The sequence below is a fragment of the Denticeps clupeoides genome, chromosome 7, assembly GCF_900700375.1.
Source record: "Denticeps clupeoides chromosome 7, fDenClu1.1, whole genome shotgun sequence".
Lineage (NCBI taxonomy): Eukaryota > Metazoa > Chordata > Actinopteri > Clupeiformes > Denticipitidae > Denticeps > Denticeps clupeoides.
In genome coordinates, this window is record NC_041713.1 from 4167270 (window position 1) to 4185930 (window position 18661).

At 47.2% G+C, this 18661-nt stretch overlaps 1 protein-coding gene across 1 annotated transcript; it reads left to right on the top strand.

Annotated features, from left to right (window-relative positions):
• The first annotated feature begins 929 nt into the window (after positions 1–929).
• On the top strand, positions 930–17663 carry LOC114793775 (thyroglobulin-like). The gene is given in 35 exon segments (XM_028985902.1): positions 930–996; positions 1569–1677; positions 1778–1872; positions 2187–2378; positions 2805–2964; positions 3699–3805; positions 4045–4188; positions 4274–4456; positions 4801–5742; positions 5745–5855; positions 6268–6474; positions 6477–6863; positions 7089–7313; positions 7846–7965; positions 8544–8627; positions 8706–8788; positions 8863–8983; positions 9221–9427; positions 9612–9806; positions 11304–11452; positions 12114–12270; positions 12598–12762; positions 12859–12987; positions 12990–13007; positions 13314–13478; positions 14246–14368; positions 14659–14774; positions 14998–15106; positions 15614–15814; positions 16119–16289; positions 16547–16633; positions 16738–16788; positions 16912–17073; positions 17429–17506; positions 17509–17663. Coding segments are annotated over 35 exon segments (5775 nt in total).
• Positions 17664–18661: the final 998 nt, after the last annotated feature.

Sequence of the window (18661 nt, forward strand, 5' to 3'; positions counted from 1 at the left end):
AGATATTGAAAAGGAGTGGAGCACCATTCCACAGGCCAAAAAACCAACAACCTGATCAACTTTATGTGATGGAGGTGTAAGGCGCCCCTTCATGCACCTTGATATGCCCTGTGAGGTGGGATGGATCATCTCTGCCACTGACACAGATTTAGACGGGATTTCTGAACAATATTTAGTAATGGGTGTTTTGTGTGTAAGAAATGTTCAAGAACTTTTGAGTTTAGCTCATGGAAAATGGGAGCAAAAAGTGTTGTGTTTATATTTCTGTTCAGTGTATTTCAGGTCCTTCGTGAGTCTTCATTCAAGGTTTCATTCAAGGTTTCCTCTCTCAGTTTGTTGTTGCCATTGTCACCTTTGGCTCACCAACTTGGGTCTTTGTGCCAGTGTACACTGTGGTCAGAACCTCCCCAACACAAACTGCCCATGGCATTACCAGTCAAAAAGGCTCATTGATGGGTCTTTCTTCGTCTGACTTAGTTTACACCCCGAAGATGTCCAGGAACACAAGAAACACAGCAGAAGAAATACAGTTCACTCAAGTTAATTAGCATTTTCGTGAAGCTGTTTGAGATGGTGATGATGACAGTGGTGCAGAGCAGTCAAGAAGGTAAAGGAGAGACTGGTTTGCAAACCGTTCGCATTTCACACACAAAAAAAGCATTACGTCTCCACAGGTACCCAGTGCACCCCTCTAAGAAAACTCCTTAAAGATGTAGAGGACGTGCATACTGAACGAAGCGCTCAGGCGACTCACGAGATGGCTCTTCACCTCCAAGTGTCATGTCTGGCTGGTCACAGTGGGCCCTTGAGAGGCCGGTGGTTGCAACCGAACGTTGCTTTCACAGAGGCAGCATGACGGGGCACAATGCGGACCCGCTTTATAAAGGGCCGCGGCGACGCCCTCAACAGTGGGTGAGCTCTGGGGAAAGATGGGTCTCGTTAGCCTCGCCATTGTGCTGCTCGGCGGTTTTGCTGTTTGTGGAGGCAAGATCTCAGGTGAGACCAACAGCTCTCGTTCCGAACGTCTTTGTTCCTTGTTTCCTTTACAAGATGTTTCAGTGAATGTCCGACATTTTCTGCATTTGTCTGATTTCACGAGGTTAACTGGAGAGAAACGATTACGCACTTTAATCTACATTTACATTTCCAGCATTTATCAGACATCCTTATCCAGAGCTCCTTACATTCATTAGTGACAGGGACAGTCCCCCTGGAGACACACAGGGTTAAGTGTGGTGGTACAAGGTGCTAGTAGCCTAGTGGGTAAGACACTCGCCTGTGAACCAGAAGACCCAGGTTCAAATCCCACTTACCATTGTGTCCCTGAGCAAGACACTTAACCTTAAGTTGCTCCAGGGAGACTGTCCCTGTAAATACTGATTGTAAGTCGCTCTGGATAAGGGCGTCTGATAAATGCTGTAAATGTAAATGTAAGTGTCTTGCTCAGGGACACAATGGTAGTAGGTGGGTTTTGAATCTGAGTCTCTGTGCTCGTCTGGTTCAATGTATGAATGTTACGTGCTCACACTGCACCAGCTGAGCTCCACAGGCTTTTCACTGTAATCTAGAGTACCAACTGGAGTCTGGGTCCCTGAGCCAGTGCGAGACCCTGCGGAGTGCTGGGACGGCCCAGCGGCATGAACACGTGCCCCAGTGCACCGAGGACGGCCGTTTCAGGTGACCGCAATGTCCTTTTTGGTTGGTAAAGAAAAAAGGCGGCAGGTTTAAAGCAAAATGTAAGCAGCGTGTGTCCACTGTGTGTGACCCTGTCCTGTAGGCACGTGCAGTGCAGTTCACAGAAGGAGTGCTGGTGTGTGGACGCCACTGGAGAGGAGGTCCCCGGCAGCCGGCGGCAAGGACCTTCTGTGCACTGTGAGCTACAAAACTTTCCTTCCCAGCCAAGCAACATAACTTTGTTCTTATTGCCAATGACTAGGAACTCTTCCTGAACTATTCAACTAGATTTGAGGGGTCAAAGGTCAAGGCGACAGTGTTTTTTGCATGGTTGAAATGTTTTGACACCCAAATGTTCTTATTACATCTTCTTATTAGTTGTTGAACTGATGGTGTTAATGACACCTTTGGTGAAGGCACCTGCTTATTTAGGAAGGTCCTCTAACATTGCTTCACTGAGGAGGTCCCTTTGGTGCATTTTACACCTGCGTGTCTGTGTCTGATGCCTGAAGGTCTGACCTCGTGCCAGCTTCACCGACAGCGCGTCCTGCAGAGCGAGAATGAGGTCACCATGGTGCCACAGTGTTCTGATGTGGGCGAGTACGAGCCCATTCAGTGTGATCTGGCTGCAGGCCAGTGCTGGTGTGTGGACCAGGAGGGCATGGAGATCTACGGCACCCGGCAGCAGGGCAGGCCGTCTTTCTGTGAGTTGGGTTGATTATCGGTACTGGGCCACTACAGCAAGACCTAGAACCTCGTATACTGAGTGTGAGATGGGAGATTCCACGTCCTTGAACGATCACGTGTTAATGAAGACCCCCACTTTATTTCCGAAATGTGGACTCCCTCTCACCAGGGTGCCAAACGGGCAACAAATGGCCTGAGGTGCCATGACGGGAAAGTCTTGTTGGGGGTGGATGACCACTGTACTCCTGTATCAGGGTTTTCTCTGGACACAGCAAAAACATCAAAGGACAATCTGATTGGTCTGTGGCAACCTATTGGGGAGCCACATGTCACACGTCACAGACGTTTTACATACACATGACATGTTTTATAGCAGCATTGTTAAAATGTATTATCCGGGAGTTGTTGAATGTACACTCTCAGCTTCTCTTCTTGGCTCCCAGGTCCAGGCAGTTGTGAGGTCAGAGAGCGCCGTCTTCTCCATGGGGTGGGTGACCCCTCGCCTCCTCAGTGCTCGGATGACGGCAGTTTCCTTCCAGTGCAGTGCAAGTTTGTCAACACCACAGACCGGACGCCCTTCGACCTCCTGCACACCTTCAACAGGCGAGCATGAAAATCTCTTTAACAGAAGACTTGTTGGGGTAACTGATGTTTAATTTTATGGTTATTTTACCAAGCGTTAACTTTAACGCCACTAGGTGGCAGTAGAAGTACAGACTCACTCTCCCCTGCAGGCAAATTCAGAATAACATGAGCATAAGGAACAAAGACTTGAATAAATGCATGTATGTGTGGTTGTATGATTGGTGGGTCCGTTCCTTCACGATATGGATTTCATTGCTACTTTTTTTTCTTTTTAGCACTTGGCCTTCAAGTAATTTCAGCAGTAATTCCATACGATTGTCATCTCTGCTGACAGTCTGGGGAGAGTTTCTCGTAACGAGTAAAATAGAGAGATTTAGAGATTCCAGAGATAGCTGGAAAGCAGATTGCAGTGTGAATGGCCTGGTGATTTGGATGCCTCAGGGATCCTTTGTTTTCCACATCGCCATGCTTTTCTCTCCCTTCATTTCTCTATCGCTCTCCATCCATCAGTCGGACGTTTGTTCTTCTTCTCCTGCCAGTTAGCAGACTCGGCCTAATAGAAGCGCAGGTGATGGTGGAATTCCTAGTGTACGGTTTCACATATTTCTAAGATGAGCGGAGCTGTAATAGAACCGGGGGAATTGGGGTCTGGAGACACAGTCAAATGATGTAAAGCCGGAATGAAGCTGGCTGGCTGAAAGATAGTAATGATCTTTTAATGGCCCGTCTTTGCTCCTACGCGTCACTCCCAGGTTTCCCGAGATGTTCCAGAGCTTCAGCGGTTTCCGGACGGCCTTCCCCGAGGTCTCCAGCTACTGCTTCTGTGTGGACAGCCGTGGTCGAGAGATGGGCAGCACAGGTGAAATGCCATGCAGCTTGAAGTCAGAATCTCTGTCTGACCGGACTGCATGTGTTACAAAACACTGACCATGTTACATTTCTAGGTGAAATGTTACAGAAATACAAACAGTCAGCTTTCTATAAACTAATGTTGCTCTGTCCTGTTTAAATGGCTTTAAACATTGTTTTCTCATCTATTTTCTCGCTCCATTGTTTCGATTGGAATTTCATTTAGTTGACCTGCATTTGTGCTGCCAGGTGTGGAGTTGCTCTTGAGTGAGGTCTATGACACCGCCTTCTCAGGCATGGGCCCCGCCCGCTCCCTTTCCCAGTCCAACCTGTATCGTGTGCTGCAGAGGAGATTCCTCGCCATCCAACTGGCCTTGTCCGGGAGGTTCAGATGTGAGTTCCCCAAGTTAGCCATAAAACATACACATATCATGATGTAACGTGATTATAGAATGTTTGCTGAATCTCATGAACTCAGGCCCCACCCCCTGTGAAAGCGAGAGGTCTGCAGCTTCCCAAGCTGCCAATGTTTTTGTGGCCACCTGTGATGCCAATGGCGCCTATGCACCAACTCAGTGCCAGTCTGATGGACAGTGCTGGTGTGTGAACTCTGAAGGGAAAGAGGTGTTTGGGACGCGCCAAGATGGACAACCCAGCTGCAGTGAGTCGGTGGCGTTTGCTTTTCTCCCACTCTGTACCCAATCAGGATGTGGCTTGTTATTTCATAAAGCTGGTCAAGGTGAAAAAAATGCTAATTGCTAAATGGGTCTGACAAGTCAGAATGTCGGAAACTAATACATTGTCTATCTAAGTCAAAAATTGTACCACTTTGTAGTCGCCCATATCCAGAGTGACAGGCAGTAGGTAGTTATGAGGAGGGTTCCCATGCAGCAACTTAGAGTTAAGAACTCTCAGGAACAATGGCAGTAAGTGAGGTTTCCCACTGGGCAACCCATTATAATTCTGATCAATACTGTATTTAATTATCTTTTTTTTGCTATACAGACATTTCAGGGAAGGACTGCATGTCAGAGAGGAGACAAGCCCTTTCTAGGCTTTTCTATGGCCCCGCTGGATACTTCAGCCATCACAACGTTTTCTCTTCAAGCCCTTCGGACCCGTCTACCCTTTCTGTCTGCAGCCAAGAATTCCAGGAACTCCTGGCCAAATCTGGGCTGTTCCGGTTCTTGCCCGAGTCTGAGCCTGCCGACCTGGGAGACGTTCTGGCTGAGATGGTACAGGGAATGTTCCCCTCTGGCGCCCTGGCACTGAAAGCCCTGGCACTTGCATCAAACCCCAAGAGACTACAGGAGAACCTTTTTGGTGGAAAGTTCCTGAAGAATGCTGGCAGTTTCAACTTCTCAGGGGCACTTGGGTCCATGGGTACCTTAGACTTCAGTCAGATTTTCAGCCAAGTTGGCCTTACAGAAGTCGGAGGTGACTTCCAACAGCTGGCCAAGGTCTTCTCTGAAGAATCTGGATCAGGTGTCCTGATGGGTGACCTAAACCAGGACATCAAAGACGCATATGGGCGCTCTGTTAATCTGAAGCGCAACCAGAATCTCATCAAACTGGTGGTGTTGACGCTGGAGAATGAACTTTTCCTGTCCACCCTAAGAGAAGCCATTGGCCTGCTGAAGCTTGAGGACAGCACTCAGCTAGGTCCCCTCTTCCAGGCCATGTTCCAGAGCTCCCAGCCAGGGTTCTGTGGGTCTGAAAGACCTGACTCATTAATGTATGTGCCCCAGTGCACCGAAAGTGGCCAATACCAGGAAGTCCAGTGTCTAGGTTCAGAATGCTGGTGTGTTGACTCACAAGGACTAGAGGTCCCAGGGTCAAGGTCGCAGGACCTGAAGCCAAGATGCCCAACACAATGTGTGAAGGAGAGAGAGGTGGCCATCAGAATTAAAGCCAGCCTGTCAGCTGGGGCCAAGACCTTCATCCCAAAAGTGAAGAGGATGGGACCTATGTGGCTATGCAGTGCCAAGGCAACAACTGCTTCTGCATGGACCAAAGTGGGGTGAGGTACAGCTCACAGATACCTGGGACTTTGCAACAGTGTGAGTAAAGCAACTGAATTATATATTGCAAAATGCATTTTTTTATTAGCACTAATTAAGTTTCCTGCCCTGCACTTCTGTTGGACCCAAAACAGCCTAGGTGCTCTGTGCACACAGTGGTGCTGTTGTATAACCCCATAACCACAGTGGCAGTGGTTGGCCTAGCGGTTAAGGAAGTGGCCCCATAATCAGAAGGTTGAATCACGAGCCGCAAAAGGTGCAACTGAGGTGCCACTGAGCAAACCGCTGTCCCCACACACTGTCCCTAAGGGTGATGAGCAGAGGACACATGTTGTTGTGTGCACCGTGTGCTGTGCTGCAGTGTTTCACAATGACAATCATTTCACATACACTTTTGCCATGTCTTTGCAATGAAATCTTGCAACTTGTCTCTGTATTTTCTCACCTCCAGGTCCAACTGATTGCCAGTCCAAGGCTTCTCAGGCTTTTCTGAATGCAGTGCGCTCTGTGCAATCTGATCCGTCTTCCATGACACGTCTTTCGGACATCTACATTCCACAATGCTCTGATGACGGCAGATGGCACCAGATCCAGTGTGATGGTCCACCGGAGCAGGCCTTTGAATTCTACCGTGAGTGGGTGCGCATCAACAACATGGGAAAGATCTGCTGGTCTCAGAGTTCCTCACCATTCTGAGGGGTTATGGGACTTCAACTGAAGCGAGGGCCTCGTTCAGTGACTTCCTTGCTGCACTCTTCAGAGCAGGACACCACAAAGTCTTTCCCATGTTGGCAAAGTTTGCTGCATTCACAGACGTCCCCAAGGAAGTGACTGAAGGGCAGGTGGACGCTGTATTTGGACCCTCTGTATTTCTGAACCCCCTCTCCTTGTGGAGGCTTCTTCAGGGAAATGCTGTCATGTACCCAGGACATCTCTCAGACTTCAGCGTCCCCCTCAACAACTTTGACCTCCGCCATTGTTGGTGTGTGGGCAAAGACGGGCAGGCGGTGCCTGGCACCAAAGTTCTTCCCAATGAAACTCCAAAATGTGAGTTTGCTACCACAACAGAGTGCATCAAGATGCTGCGCTTCAACTATTACAAAATTCTAGTCACTGAAACATTTCCACAAATTCAACCTATGAGCATGCATTGCCATTTTGTATTTGCTGTGAAGTGAGGTATTCACAATGACATTTGTTATGTGGCTAGACTATAATAATTCATTAACCAAGTTATGTAGAAACTTGATTTTTCTGCTTCTTCGTACTCAGGTCCAGAGTCATGTTCTCAAGCCATGCAGGAATTGACCAGGTTCTTGGGCGAAGCAAACGAGTACATCTCCCTCTCCAACCGCTCCCACATTCCCCTGGGATATGGGTTCCTATTAGCAAATAGCATACGGCTCAGTGCTAAAGAACTGCTACAGGCTGAAGCTCCACCCACAGAGGCCCTGCTAAGCAACAGCGACTCCGCCCTTCGCCTTGCAGCACATTCCAGTACTGTTCCTTTAGCTCTTTAACTCTCTTTAGAGACAACGTTATCAAACTTTTCCAGTGGTATTTCTTCCACTGGTTTGACCTTTGAAAATGTATTTATAGAGCACAATTAAAAGTGTCTGTACAAAATGTGCTGTACAAAGACATTGTGATTAAAATAAGTTTTACAGAAATAGACAAGTTTATATAGCTTTTAGGGTACAATGGAAGGGTTTAAATGTGTTGTAAGTCAGGATTTATTGTATGAAAGTGGCTCAAAATGCCCCTTACTGGGTACATTTATACAAAATACAAAATTTAAAAAGCATTATTAGCACCCTTTAATCAAAAGTGAAACTCCTCAGTCCTGCCCATTCAAACCCCACCCCTCACAGCCACCTTTTAAACATTATCATGACTTGTGCAGTGAGTGGAGTTACATGGGCACAGCTACTCTTTGTCTACCTACAGCACTAGCATATATTTAGCAAATCAGAAACGCAAATTAGTGGTTAAGGCTGGACATGAACATATATTTTAAAATCTTTCATAGCCTTCAATCTCCTGGCTTCCAAGGGTCAAAGGGAGGGTGTTCTCCTGGGCTACCAGCCCTACCGACCCCAATGTGATGCTTTGGGTCAGTGGTTACCAAGGCAGTGTCACCTGAGCACAGGTAACATTTTTTGATGTCCATTTACTCAAATATATGCTTATACAGTGTTCCCCTCTTCTAGCTACAGTGGTTGTATGAGCTCATGCATGCAGTGTATAATATAAATAGAATAAATTATTTCGTGAACGGCTTAATCGTTATGGGGTGATCTGTCCTCCGTTTTTAATGAGTCTGAAAATTACGCTTTAACCCCAAAGAAGCGTAAATCTCACCAAGCACATGACTGAGACAGTTTCCGCCAACTGCTCCAAACCAGTCTTCAAATTCCTAAAGCCACAACTGTGGTAAAAGAAGGGGTTCGACAAACATCACATCATTGTTTAGTGACATCCCAGCCTGATTCACAGACACATATTTCGTTCCACATGGTTTTTCTGTGCAAGTCGAGAGACATTAAAACGAAAATGAAAACGAACGTCCTAAATGGAAAAGGAGGCAGACAATAACGGAAGGGCGATGCAACATTCTGCAGATGTAAATCATTCTCCATTCTTTTATCACGAGAAAAAAAAAACCCACTTTCTCTTCTAAATCGGTGAAATCAGCTTTCCATCTTTAACGAGATCTGTCTTGTCCAGGCCACTGCTGGTGCGTTGATGAGGAGGGCCGCTACATCCCAGGATCCCTGCGATACCGAGCCGCTCCTATGTGTAAACAGATTTGTTTCTTTTCACGCTTCCATCAAAATGTTGGAGTGACATGCTGAGTGTGACCTGACGTTGGAGATTTATTTCTTTCAGGCCAGAGTAGATGCCAGAGAGCCCAAGCCCAAGCTCAGTTGTCAGACTGGAGCGCTTCTACATACATCCCTACCTGTGAAGAGGTTGGCTTTCCTTCACAGACAGAGTTGAAATATTTGGCACACATTTACTCAATGGTTTGTGTCTGTATTTGTAGAATGGAGACTTTTCAGTCCTGCAGGCTCAGGCAATTGACGATTCGGTAGCCCGGTGCTTCAGTCCCATTACTGGCAACTACATTCAGACTGCACTGCAGGATTCTGCTGGAGAATACAAGTGTGCGTCCCTCCTTCACTCATTCCTTCATTCATACATGATGCATGTCTCTCTAATTTGCAACCATGGCAGAACTGATGGCTTCTTTGATGGTTCTTGGTTTCGATGGTAAAACATACTATTAGAATACAATCTGCTTAAGAACAATTCTCAATATATATATAATATTGTATATTGACTAAATTGACACCTGAAAGAAAAATCTTCACCCTGTGGTTCCACGCTCTGCTGGTCCTTAGGCCCAGGCTGGTGTGCCCTACTGAGCGGTCAGGTTCGGAGCCGGCTGGCTGGGGTTGGATACTCGCCGGACTGCCAGGAAGGCGGAAGCCTCTTCTCCCCGCTGCAGTGTGACCAGTCGGACTGCTGGTGTGTGTCAACTGACAGGGGACTGGAACTGAAAGGCACCAGGATCCCCCGCAGCACTGGCCGGACCCCCAGCTGCAGCAGTAAGTGGCGATCCAATGTCCCGCCTTCTGCAGCTTATGGATTGTGCTTCAAAAAAAAATAACATGCTGCTTACATTCAATTGACTTCAAATGTATTGGAATCTCCATCCATGCATTTAAAAAACTTAAAGTGATGAATTATGACATTAGACACAAGTGATTATCATTTTTATTTTTTCAACAGGTCCTCTGTGCCCACTTCCATTTGGGGTCCCCAGCATCCCTCATGGCACTGTAGTATGTCAGTCTGACCAGCAGGGGCAGCTTTGCACTCTTATATGTCATGAGGGCTACATCAGCGCCCTTCCAACTCAGCAGTTCCCTTGCGACCCCGAGAACAAGGCCTGGCTGACGGGCCTACTTTCGAATACCTGCCAAAGTAAATACTACTACTAATAATAATACATTTTATTTATAGAGCTCTTTTAAAGGCACGCAGAGTTGCCTTACTTAAAACTGGGGAGTACAAAAAGCAAGTGCACATGCAGTTCATTTAAACTCTATTCATAGGTTAATAACATACCAATTAGCAAAAGGTCTATGACCAAGAGGTTTAAAGTTTAAACTCAACACGTGTGAAAAACAGATAACCGAAAAGAACAGAACATATGCTCTGTGATAGCACAGAGCTGACGACTATGGCAAGGGACTTTAAACTAGGCAAGTCTGTACATTGTCGATGGGTTGTAATAGGGATTCCAGAGAGAGGGTGCGGCTACAGAGAAGGTTCGGTGCTTTGTCCTGAGAGATGGATGTAGAAGGTTGGCATCGGCAGAACGGAGGGAATGTGAAGGAATGTGGTGGTGGAGAAGTTCAGAAAGATAGGAGGGGGCCTGTTGTGGAGAGCCTTGAAGATGAGGAGAGAATTTTGAACGTCTGAGATGGGTAATAGGAAGCCAGTGGAGGTTTTGACGGGGGTGTTGGGTCCCGCTTTCAGCCATGCTGCATATTTCTGCATGTACTGATATTATTAAGCAGTTTGGATGTTAAGAATGTAAAGAGATTGTTGTATGGTGAGATTGTTTTTGGCAAAGGTGATATTGCCAGTGATATATAGTGATATATATGTGGATGCACCACTAGATGGCGCTCTCTGGTTGTGAATGTGCATGGATGTGCACAAATTTGTCATGGAGCCAGCCAATCTCCCCTTAGCCCCACCATCATTCTAACCCTGGTTTTGAGAACAAAAACTTCACAGTCGCTCCACTAACAGCTTCACCGGCATCGCCACACTGCCAAAAAATCAGACCTGTAGCATTAGCTCAATATTCTGTAAAAAAATTCACCCAAGTCATGACCCAGGATTGGCTCCGGTACCCAAGACCCCAGTGTAGATTAAGCAGTTGTCGAATGTGAATGAGAACATGCCAATTGTTCTTGAAATAAGTCCTAAATATATATATTTATCTAGACAATATTGAAAGAATTAGAGTTAAGATTTAGAGTGCATCTTAATCGGCTCCATCCTGTTCTGTTGCCAGTTTGAGAGGGAAATTTGCATTTTCCATCCCTGGGACTGTGTTTGGGTGCAGCGCGTGCTTTCTTCAGGCACTCCTGGCTCGAGTGAGTCAGGCCTTTCCCGGTAGCGCTCGATCATTTGGCTCCTCCTCCTTCTGCTATGGCTTCTTTCACTAGTGTTGTTCTTGGGTGGATCTCGCTGTGGTTTTTGCTGTGTGCTCATTGCCGTCTCTGAACCTTCCTTTCCTAATGAATTTCTTCAGTTTTTGAGGTTCAACTCCATGCCTTTGTAAAACCAATAAACAATGAATAACTATTAAAGACAGCAAAAGTATCATAGTGTATTTGTATGTGTCTGTATTGGTCATAGCCGACTGAAACGAGCTTGCTGATTTTCAGAATCTTTTTTTCCCAGGATATCAGCCACTGCAGACGGTACGTGGCGGTGCCGTGATGCAACTCTCCCTGCCAGAGGGCCAGAGGCCGTGCGTATCCCTTCGCAGCAGCACCTTCCAGTCCTCGCTGCTCCGTGACATGAGAGCCAATGGGCTGTGCGGCCTGAAGGTACTGTCTGCCACCCGTCTCATACCCATCAGCCAGCTGGCTCTTGTGGGTTCTGCCAGTGCTGCCATGCAACATCTGGCCATGTGCTGCAGGGTTCGGTCAGTTCGGAGCAGAAAGAAGACTTATCTGACAAATATTTCCAAATCTACACTACTTAACTTAAGTACATTTATTTTCTAATTCAATAATATGTGCAAATGAATGAAAATCTATGAAAAATTTTACGTCTATGAAATTATAAACAAGCCGGTTGCAGAAGTGCGCACGCCCTTACAGTGGGCAACAACAGATTTGAATTTCTCTGTGCTATGAATGTGTTACTGGATTGTAGGAGTATATCGCAAACAATGGAAACAGTTTTGAAACCATTCGAACCGCCCTTCGGGGGGTCAGGGCAAGAACAACCAGGATCAAATGCAGCTTTTATCCTGAGGCTGTAAGACTGGCCAACTCCAGGCCTCCCTGGTCATCGTACTTACACCCTGCGGTTTTTACAATAATGTGTCTGTATTTAGGTAATATTTTATCATTTTTGAACACTTTTTCATGTAAATGACAATGAAAGACCCTTCAACCTTAAAGAAAGTCAACATGGTTCAGACATTTAAAAACTGAATCCAGACAGTTCTCAGTACTCCCCACGTGTGCTGAATTGTCACAGTTTCCCTTGGTGGGCCAGACCACTGCGGCGTCGCTGTGTGACGAGTCGTCTGTCTCGCTGGAGTGCGTCGGCGTGGATCGGCTGACGGCGAACTTCACACTCAGCGCAGAACTCTCCGCCCTGCCCATCAGCGTCTTTCCTGATCTCCATGATATAGGTGATCGGATCACTTCATGTGGATTTCGTTTAATACCATGTGATTTGACTGACTATGTAGTACTATGTAATAAACATCATATTAATTGTATAATAATTATATTATATTTTATTTGAATAATATCTATTTCCGTATGTTCTTCCCATACACATTGTACTTTGAAGGTTAGCTACAAACAGCAAAATTACTTGCTTTTGTCCTTGAATTACTTCAATAGAGAGTTTGGACTGTTATTTATGTTATTTGTTGTTTTCTTTACAAGTTTTGAAATGGCCAGCGGTCACGAAGGTTGTGAGTGAAGGATGCTGGGATGTTTTCTGTCTACAGAGGTGGTATTCAGTGATGATAGGCTTGGTAAGGGTCTTCTGGACCTGATGAGCAGTGAACCCTATCAGTCTTTGGTCTTGGCGGACAGCGCTGTTATCCAGAGCGCCGCTCCTACATTCGGCTGTTTACCTGGATATCGGAAGCTTCCGGATGGTGCAGGGTGTGGTACGTTGATCTGGGAGATATGGACTTTTCCCACTGAATCACCAAAATGAATTGCTGTGGGAAAAGTGATGATCGTGATGTGTCTGTTTTTTGCAGTGGTTTGCCCCGCTGGCTCATCCTCCAGCGCCGGTGCTTGCTGGCCGTGCCCTCAGGGCTCCTACCAGGCCGAGGCGGGTCAGACTTCGTGCAGCTTGTGCCCAGCTGGGACCTCCACAGTGGCTCAGGGGCCTTCAGTGCCACACACTGTGAGTCAGCGGCACGGCCAAGCCACAGAGCCCAAAATAGCCTGCCGTTTTCCCATTACCCATGATGCACCTCTTCCTCTGGTCACTACCTCCCACTGTGAACACCTGCCTGGGTTGTGCAGAGCAGCTGTGCTCACACACTCTACAGCACAGCATAAACCTGCAGAACAGTGTATTTTTCAGATGCAACACATAAATAAAGGTTTAAATGTAAACAGGACCATGTGTCCTTCCATAATCACAGTAAAAACTTATTAACAGATCACTACTGACTTTGAACTTTAACCCCAGGCGGTGATGTTACAGGTGTGACACGGTGTCAGCAGAGTGGGATGAGGTGCTCGGAGAAGGGAGGCTTCCTACCTGCCCAGCAGGACCCCTCCTCCGGCCGGTGGTTCTGCGTCACATCAGAAGGAACAGTGTTGTCGTGGACCTCGGCTGAGCAGCCAATCACTGAGCAGGAATGCCGAGGTAGAGAGCTGATTGGCTGATCTGACAGTGTTCCAGTTCTGTCCGCATCATTGAACTGAGTTTAGTTTTAATTAATCTAATTCATTGGTTTTGTGCTGAAACTGTAATTTGCTTATCATATCTGTGGGTATCTGTGGGCAGCGGTTAAGGAAGCGGCCCCATAATCAAGGTGCCACTGAGGTGCCACCGTCTCCACACACTGCTCCCCGGTGCCTGTCATGGCTGCCCACTGCTCACCAAGGGTGATGGGTGAAAGCAGAGGACACGTTTCGTTGTATCACAGTGTATCACAATGACAATCACTTCACTTCCACTTTATTAGTATTAATTAGTGCTACAATTTTTGAATTATAGTCATAAACTCTGTGTGACAGGAAATAATACAGACGTCCCTGGTATTCATACATATACAATAGATTTAGAGACGCCTGGCTTGAAACCAAAGTGTCAGCCGCTGGCTGAACTCAGTTCCTCTCATCTGCCAAAAGAGAGTTCCATCTGGGATTTGCCGAACTGTTTGTTAATCTGTCATTTCCAAATCATTACTGAGAAAACAGACTTTTCCTAAATGCTGTTTTGATATGCTGCAGCTGTGTAGTTTGTTGGTAATTTGGTGTTTCATTAATAATAATATGAGATTCTCCACGGTGTTACCAAATTGGTAGAAATACCACACGGTCCTTTTTTGGTCTTTTTAGGCCAGTAGTTTTTGTCATCCCATGTCCTCCTCGCACAAACACTTCCAACATTTGTGTTTATTTGTTCAGTGCTGGAGAAGTTTGAGGCCGTCCCTGAGTCAAAGTTGGTCCTGGGAGCCTCTGACTTGGTCATTCTCCGCTCAGAAGACACAGACCTGCCACTGGAGACCCACATACGGAAGTGTGTGTCTGGTGAGTCAAGTAAATGCTTTTAGAAGGGCTTTACAATGTTCCTGATGGGAACCCACTGGTCACCATATAAAGAAACACACAGGTTTGTCAGCGGTTGCATGTGTGTAGCTTGTTTCATGCAGGCTTTAGGAGAAACTTTTTCGCTCCCACATTGGCTTAAAGTCTGACAGTCTCCATTGGAAAGATGTGGTCTAGAACACTGTGTTCTTCATGGTGTATCTTCTCAGTAAAAGCCTTTCCTAAACATCTGGCTCTTGAGTCCAACACATTTTCAACTGTTTTACCTTTAGACTGCGCCCAGGATGAATCTTGTCATCATGTGTCAGTTTTCGCTCAAAAAGGACAAACTCGGTGTGATGTCTACAGCACAGACTCAGCCAACGTTGACTGCAAGACATCTCAGCAGGTAACCACCCAATCACAGCTCCCTGGGCATGGAATCTACCCAACCATGGTGGTCAGCAGCACCCTGGTGTAGACCAAGGATTCCTGGAAATGCCTTCAAAGATACTGGGCTTCTGGTTAACGTTGAGCAAACATACAGTGTGCAGCAGTCGTTTCTTCCTCAGACACCGACTCCCCACTTGATGACTTGTCCTCAGTCCCCCTCCTCTTGTGTCTGATTGCAGAGCGGAGGCTTTTTGGGGAACCCGAGTGCGGAGCTCTTCCAGAGCCTGAGCTGTTCTTTGAAGGTGAACGTGGGCAAGAAGCCGAGTCTGACAATCCTGCGAAAGAAGAGTGCGTATCATTCTTTTATTTAGCGGAATCCATGTAACCATGCGTTTCTTGCTGCTGGTCCCAAGCTCGAGTAAGTGGGGAGGGTTGCATCAAGAAGGGCCAAGTCTTTTTGCGGACATCCAGACCAATTGGCAGCGAGAAACCCTATTGGGAGAGACTGAATGGAGCCAACAATGTGACACCCTTTCCCAGAGCGACTTACAATCAGTAGTTACAGGGACAATCCCCCTGGAGACACTCAGGGTTAAGTGTCTGCTCAGGGACACAATGGTAGTAAGTTGACTTCTCGAGGACATGTGTCAGTGAGTTCCTAGAGGGTATAAGGTGAAATTGAAGCCTAGGATCTTTTATACTTTATATTTAGGTAAGTTCAACATCTCCTAGAGGTCTTTGATGGCATTTTGCACGAAGCTACATGAAGAGTATATGTGTGGTAAATGGTTGGGGTCATTCAACAAGTTACTTCTAAAGTGGGGGGTTAAAAAAGTTCTTCTCTTCTCCCTAAAGCTCATGAGTTCTCCAGTGTGGTTGGTCAGAAGACCTTTCAGAGACCCGGGTTTCGCAAGGCTGGCGCGGGTGTGTACAGCACAGCAGTGTTTCAGGCAGATGGAACGACTGTGGCAGATGCTCACCGCTACTGTTTGGATGCCTGCAGCAGGGAGACATGCTGCGATGGCTTCATCTTCAACCAGAACGTCCTCCACGGAGGTGAGATGTTCAGATTTGCTTTTTGATAATGAAACTTTGACCTTCCTCACTCATCTGTTCTGAAGGTCACAGGGAGAACGTATAATACACACATTTCTGGCCTACATGCTCTGAAGGGTTTTAGTGTTCAGAGCACATCACAGCTGAGCTAACTAGATGATTAGACGTCCAAGCTGGAAAATGTGAAGGTCTCAGGAGGCAATTATGAGAGTTTTGGTATCAAAGCCCTTCCTGACTGGATGCAAGAAGATCTGCTGTGATTGGACAGATGTTAAATATATAGTTTTTCTTTCTTTTTTTGCAGGAACTGTCATGTGTGGTTTTCTGAGCCACCCCGACACGCTCCTTTGCAGTGAGGACGACTGGGACATGGCTGGCTTGGGCCCATCCTCACGCGTCTGCGGTGCGGGACTCCGGTACAACAAACAAAGGAAACAATTCACCTTCAGCCTTGGAGGGCAGATGTTCACCATCAGTGAGTGCGGCTCCTCCATAAGAGATCTGAGCAAGTTCATAACACCAGGCTCGCATCACGGCTGTTTTTGGCACGAATGTTTCCTAGGAGCCACCAATAAAACAGCTGCCTTCACACCCCAGAGCTCACACATACTTTTTCTCTTATGTCTATTACCGCTGGATGAACAGCGGCTGCCACATTCACTTATAATGGCACAGACGTGCTGACGTGCTTTGTTCATTACTGCTTTCTGGTCCTGATTTTCATGCTTGCAGCTGATGCAGCCCTTCCTGCCACAAGCAAAAATACAACTGATTACCAGGCCTCCATCATCAGCTTCCAGAACGTTTACCTCTGGAAAGGTTGGTGGACAATGTCTCCCTAATGTACCAAATGCTATTTAAAGGCAGAAGAGGAGAGATATTTGTAGAAAGTCTAGATGATTTTATTGTATTGTTGTTCCCAGATAGTGACATGAACATCCGGCAAAAAGATTCGGCCTGTGCCGGTGCACCCAGTGAACTATCAACCGCAGCAGCAGGACTTTCTTCAGGTATGAGCACCCAGAAGCCTCCTAGAGGGCCCACCCGTTCTTCATCTGATCTCGCGGCTCATCAAGGGCCCTGCCATGGTTTGAGAGTTAAAAGCTGCAATCTATTCGAAGATGCTGTCGGCGAGCTGTTTGGTGCTCTGGAACACGCAGACGTTCGAGTGGATGCTGGGAAGGACGTCCCCAGCCAGCGGTACTGGATATTCAAGCATCAGTACACACCGCAGGAGGTCCAGCGGTACTGCTTACAACGTAGGAGTCCCTCCGTCTGAATCTCGAAATACACAAAAAGAAGCGGTCTCCTCTGCAACTTCTCACAACTTACAGTATTTCGCTGTGCACTTGGAGGGCAACAGTTAGAAAAAGGGAGCTGGATGAAAACTGTACTATTCTATACAGCAGTCCCAGCAATGTGATATGTGTTTTGTATTTAACAATCTATTTACCATAAAGACTATCAAGCGTACAAAATTGCACATCTAACATTATTCAACTTTGATCAGTTTGCTCTTTAAATTTGAAAGCTTGCACGATTACTTGATCATTCATCTCCCCAGTGGGTATAAGTGTGGTCCTTGCATGCTTGTCCTCTCACCGGTGACTTTAGGCTGCGAGGAAGAGGAGGTCTGCCACGTGGCCGACCTGCGTGACGAAGGCCCGTTGTATTTCCTGTGCGTCCTCTACCCGACACGCGAGTGTGTGGGGCGTACGACAAGCCACTCAGACAGCCCTGCAGCCTGCTGCTGCCCCGGGACCCCCAGAGAGCTCACCTCAAAAAGGGTGAGTCATTGTGCACCAGGACCCCCAAATGCTTCCCAATAGGGGCCCAGAGCATGCTCTGACCCCTTCTTAGCTAATTTAAATAAATAATAATAATTAAAAAAAAAAACAATAAATACTTCAAATGCTTAATTAACTCAATTCAATAATGGTCCTAGCATTGAAACCCCAATAATCCTGGGGTTGTAAGAGGTTTGCGTCTACTTGAGAAAGGAGCTGGAGGTCTTGTTGTCACGTCCATGAATGGCCACTCCTCACCTTCAACGCCGCCAGACACGGGACTGAGAGGCAGGGGTCGGGACCCTGCAGGACAAGAAGCCATGGAAGGCCAGGGACAAGGAAGCTGGCGGCGTCCTCCCGGCGAGCCGCGGCTCCTACGATCTCAGCGGGGCTGCGTCAGGTGGCGTCCAAATGTGGGTCAGGTCTTTCTGTCACGTCCATGCGGGCATGACGTGGCGGGTGAACGGAGAGGAGGACGAAGAGTGACGAGGAAACGAGGAATGAAGAACGCTTTCACCTGACATCACAAAACAGGGGTTTAATGGGTGAAGCACAAGACAGGGGAGACATCTGAGACGTAGACACTGGTGAACATGGAACATAACGTTAAAGACCTGACAGCGACAGAAACGAACAGGGCAGCTTTATACAATTAACACAGGTGAAAACCATTAGGGAACATTACACAGGACAACAATGAATCCCGGACCGGAGTAACCCCATTTCGGACCGGATCGTGACACTAGAGCACCCAGGCCGAGTCCAACCAGCCCAGCGGCTCGGTGAATCAGAGAGGCGGAGGATTGGAGGATTTCCCCCTCTCTCACCCGCCACCCGCTTCCACATGCGGCCGATTGACGGGCTCAACATCTCAGCGCTGTTGCCGCAGGGATTGTTTGGGATCTGTTGATCCTCGCGAAGAACACCACGCTGCAAGACTTCCCGGTTTCTGACGGCTGTTGACTTTATGTGTGTGCGAAGGGATGCGGGCTCAGAAAAAGGCTGGCCCCAAGGTTCTAATTTGTCCATTTCTCCGCATTGCGTGTGTACGGCTGTGTTT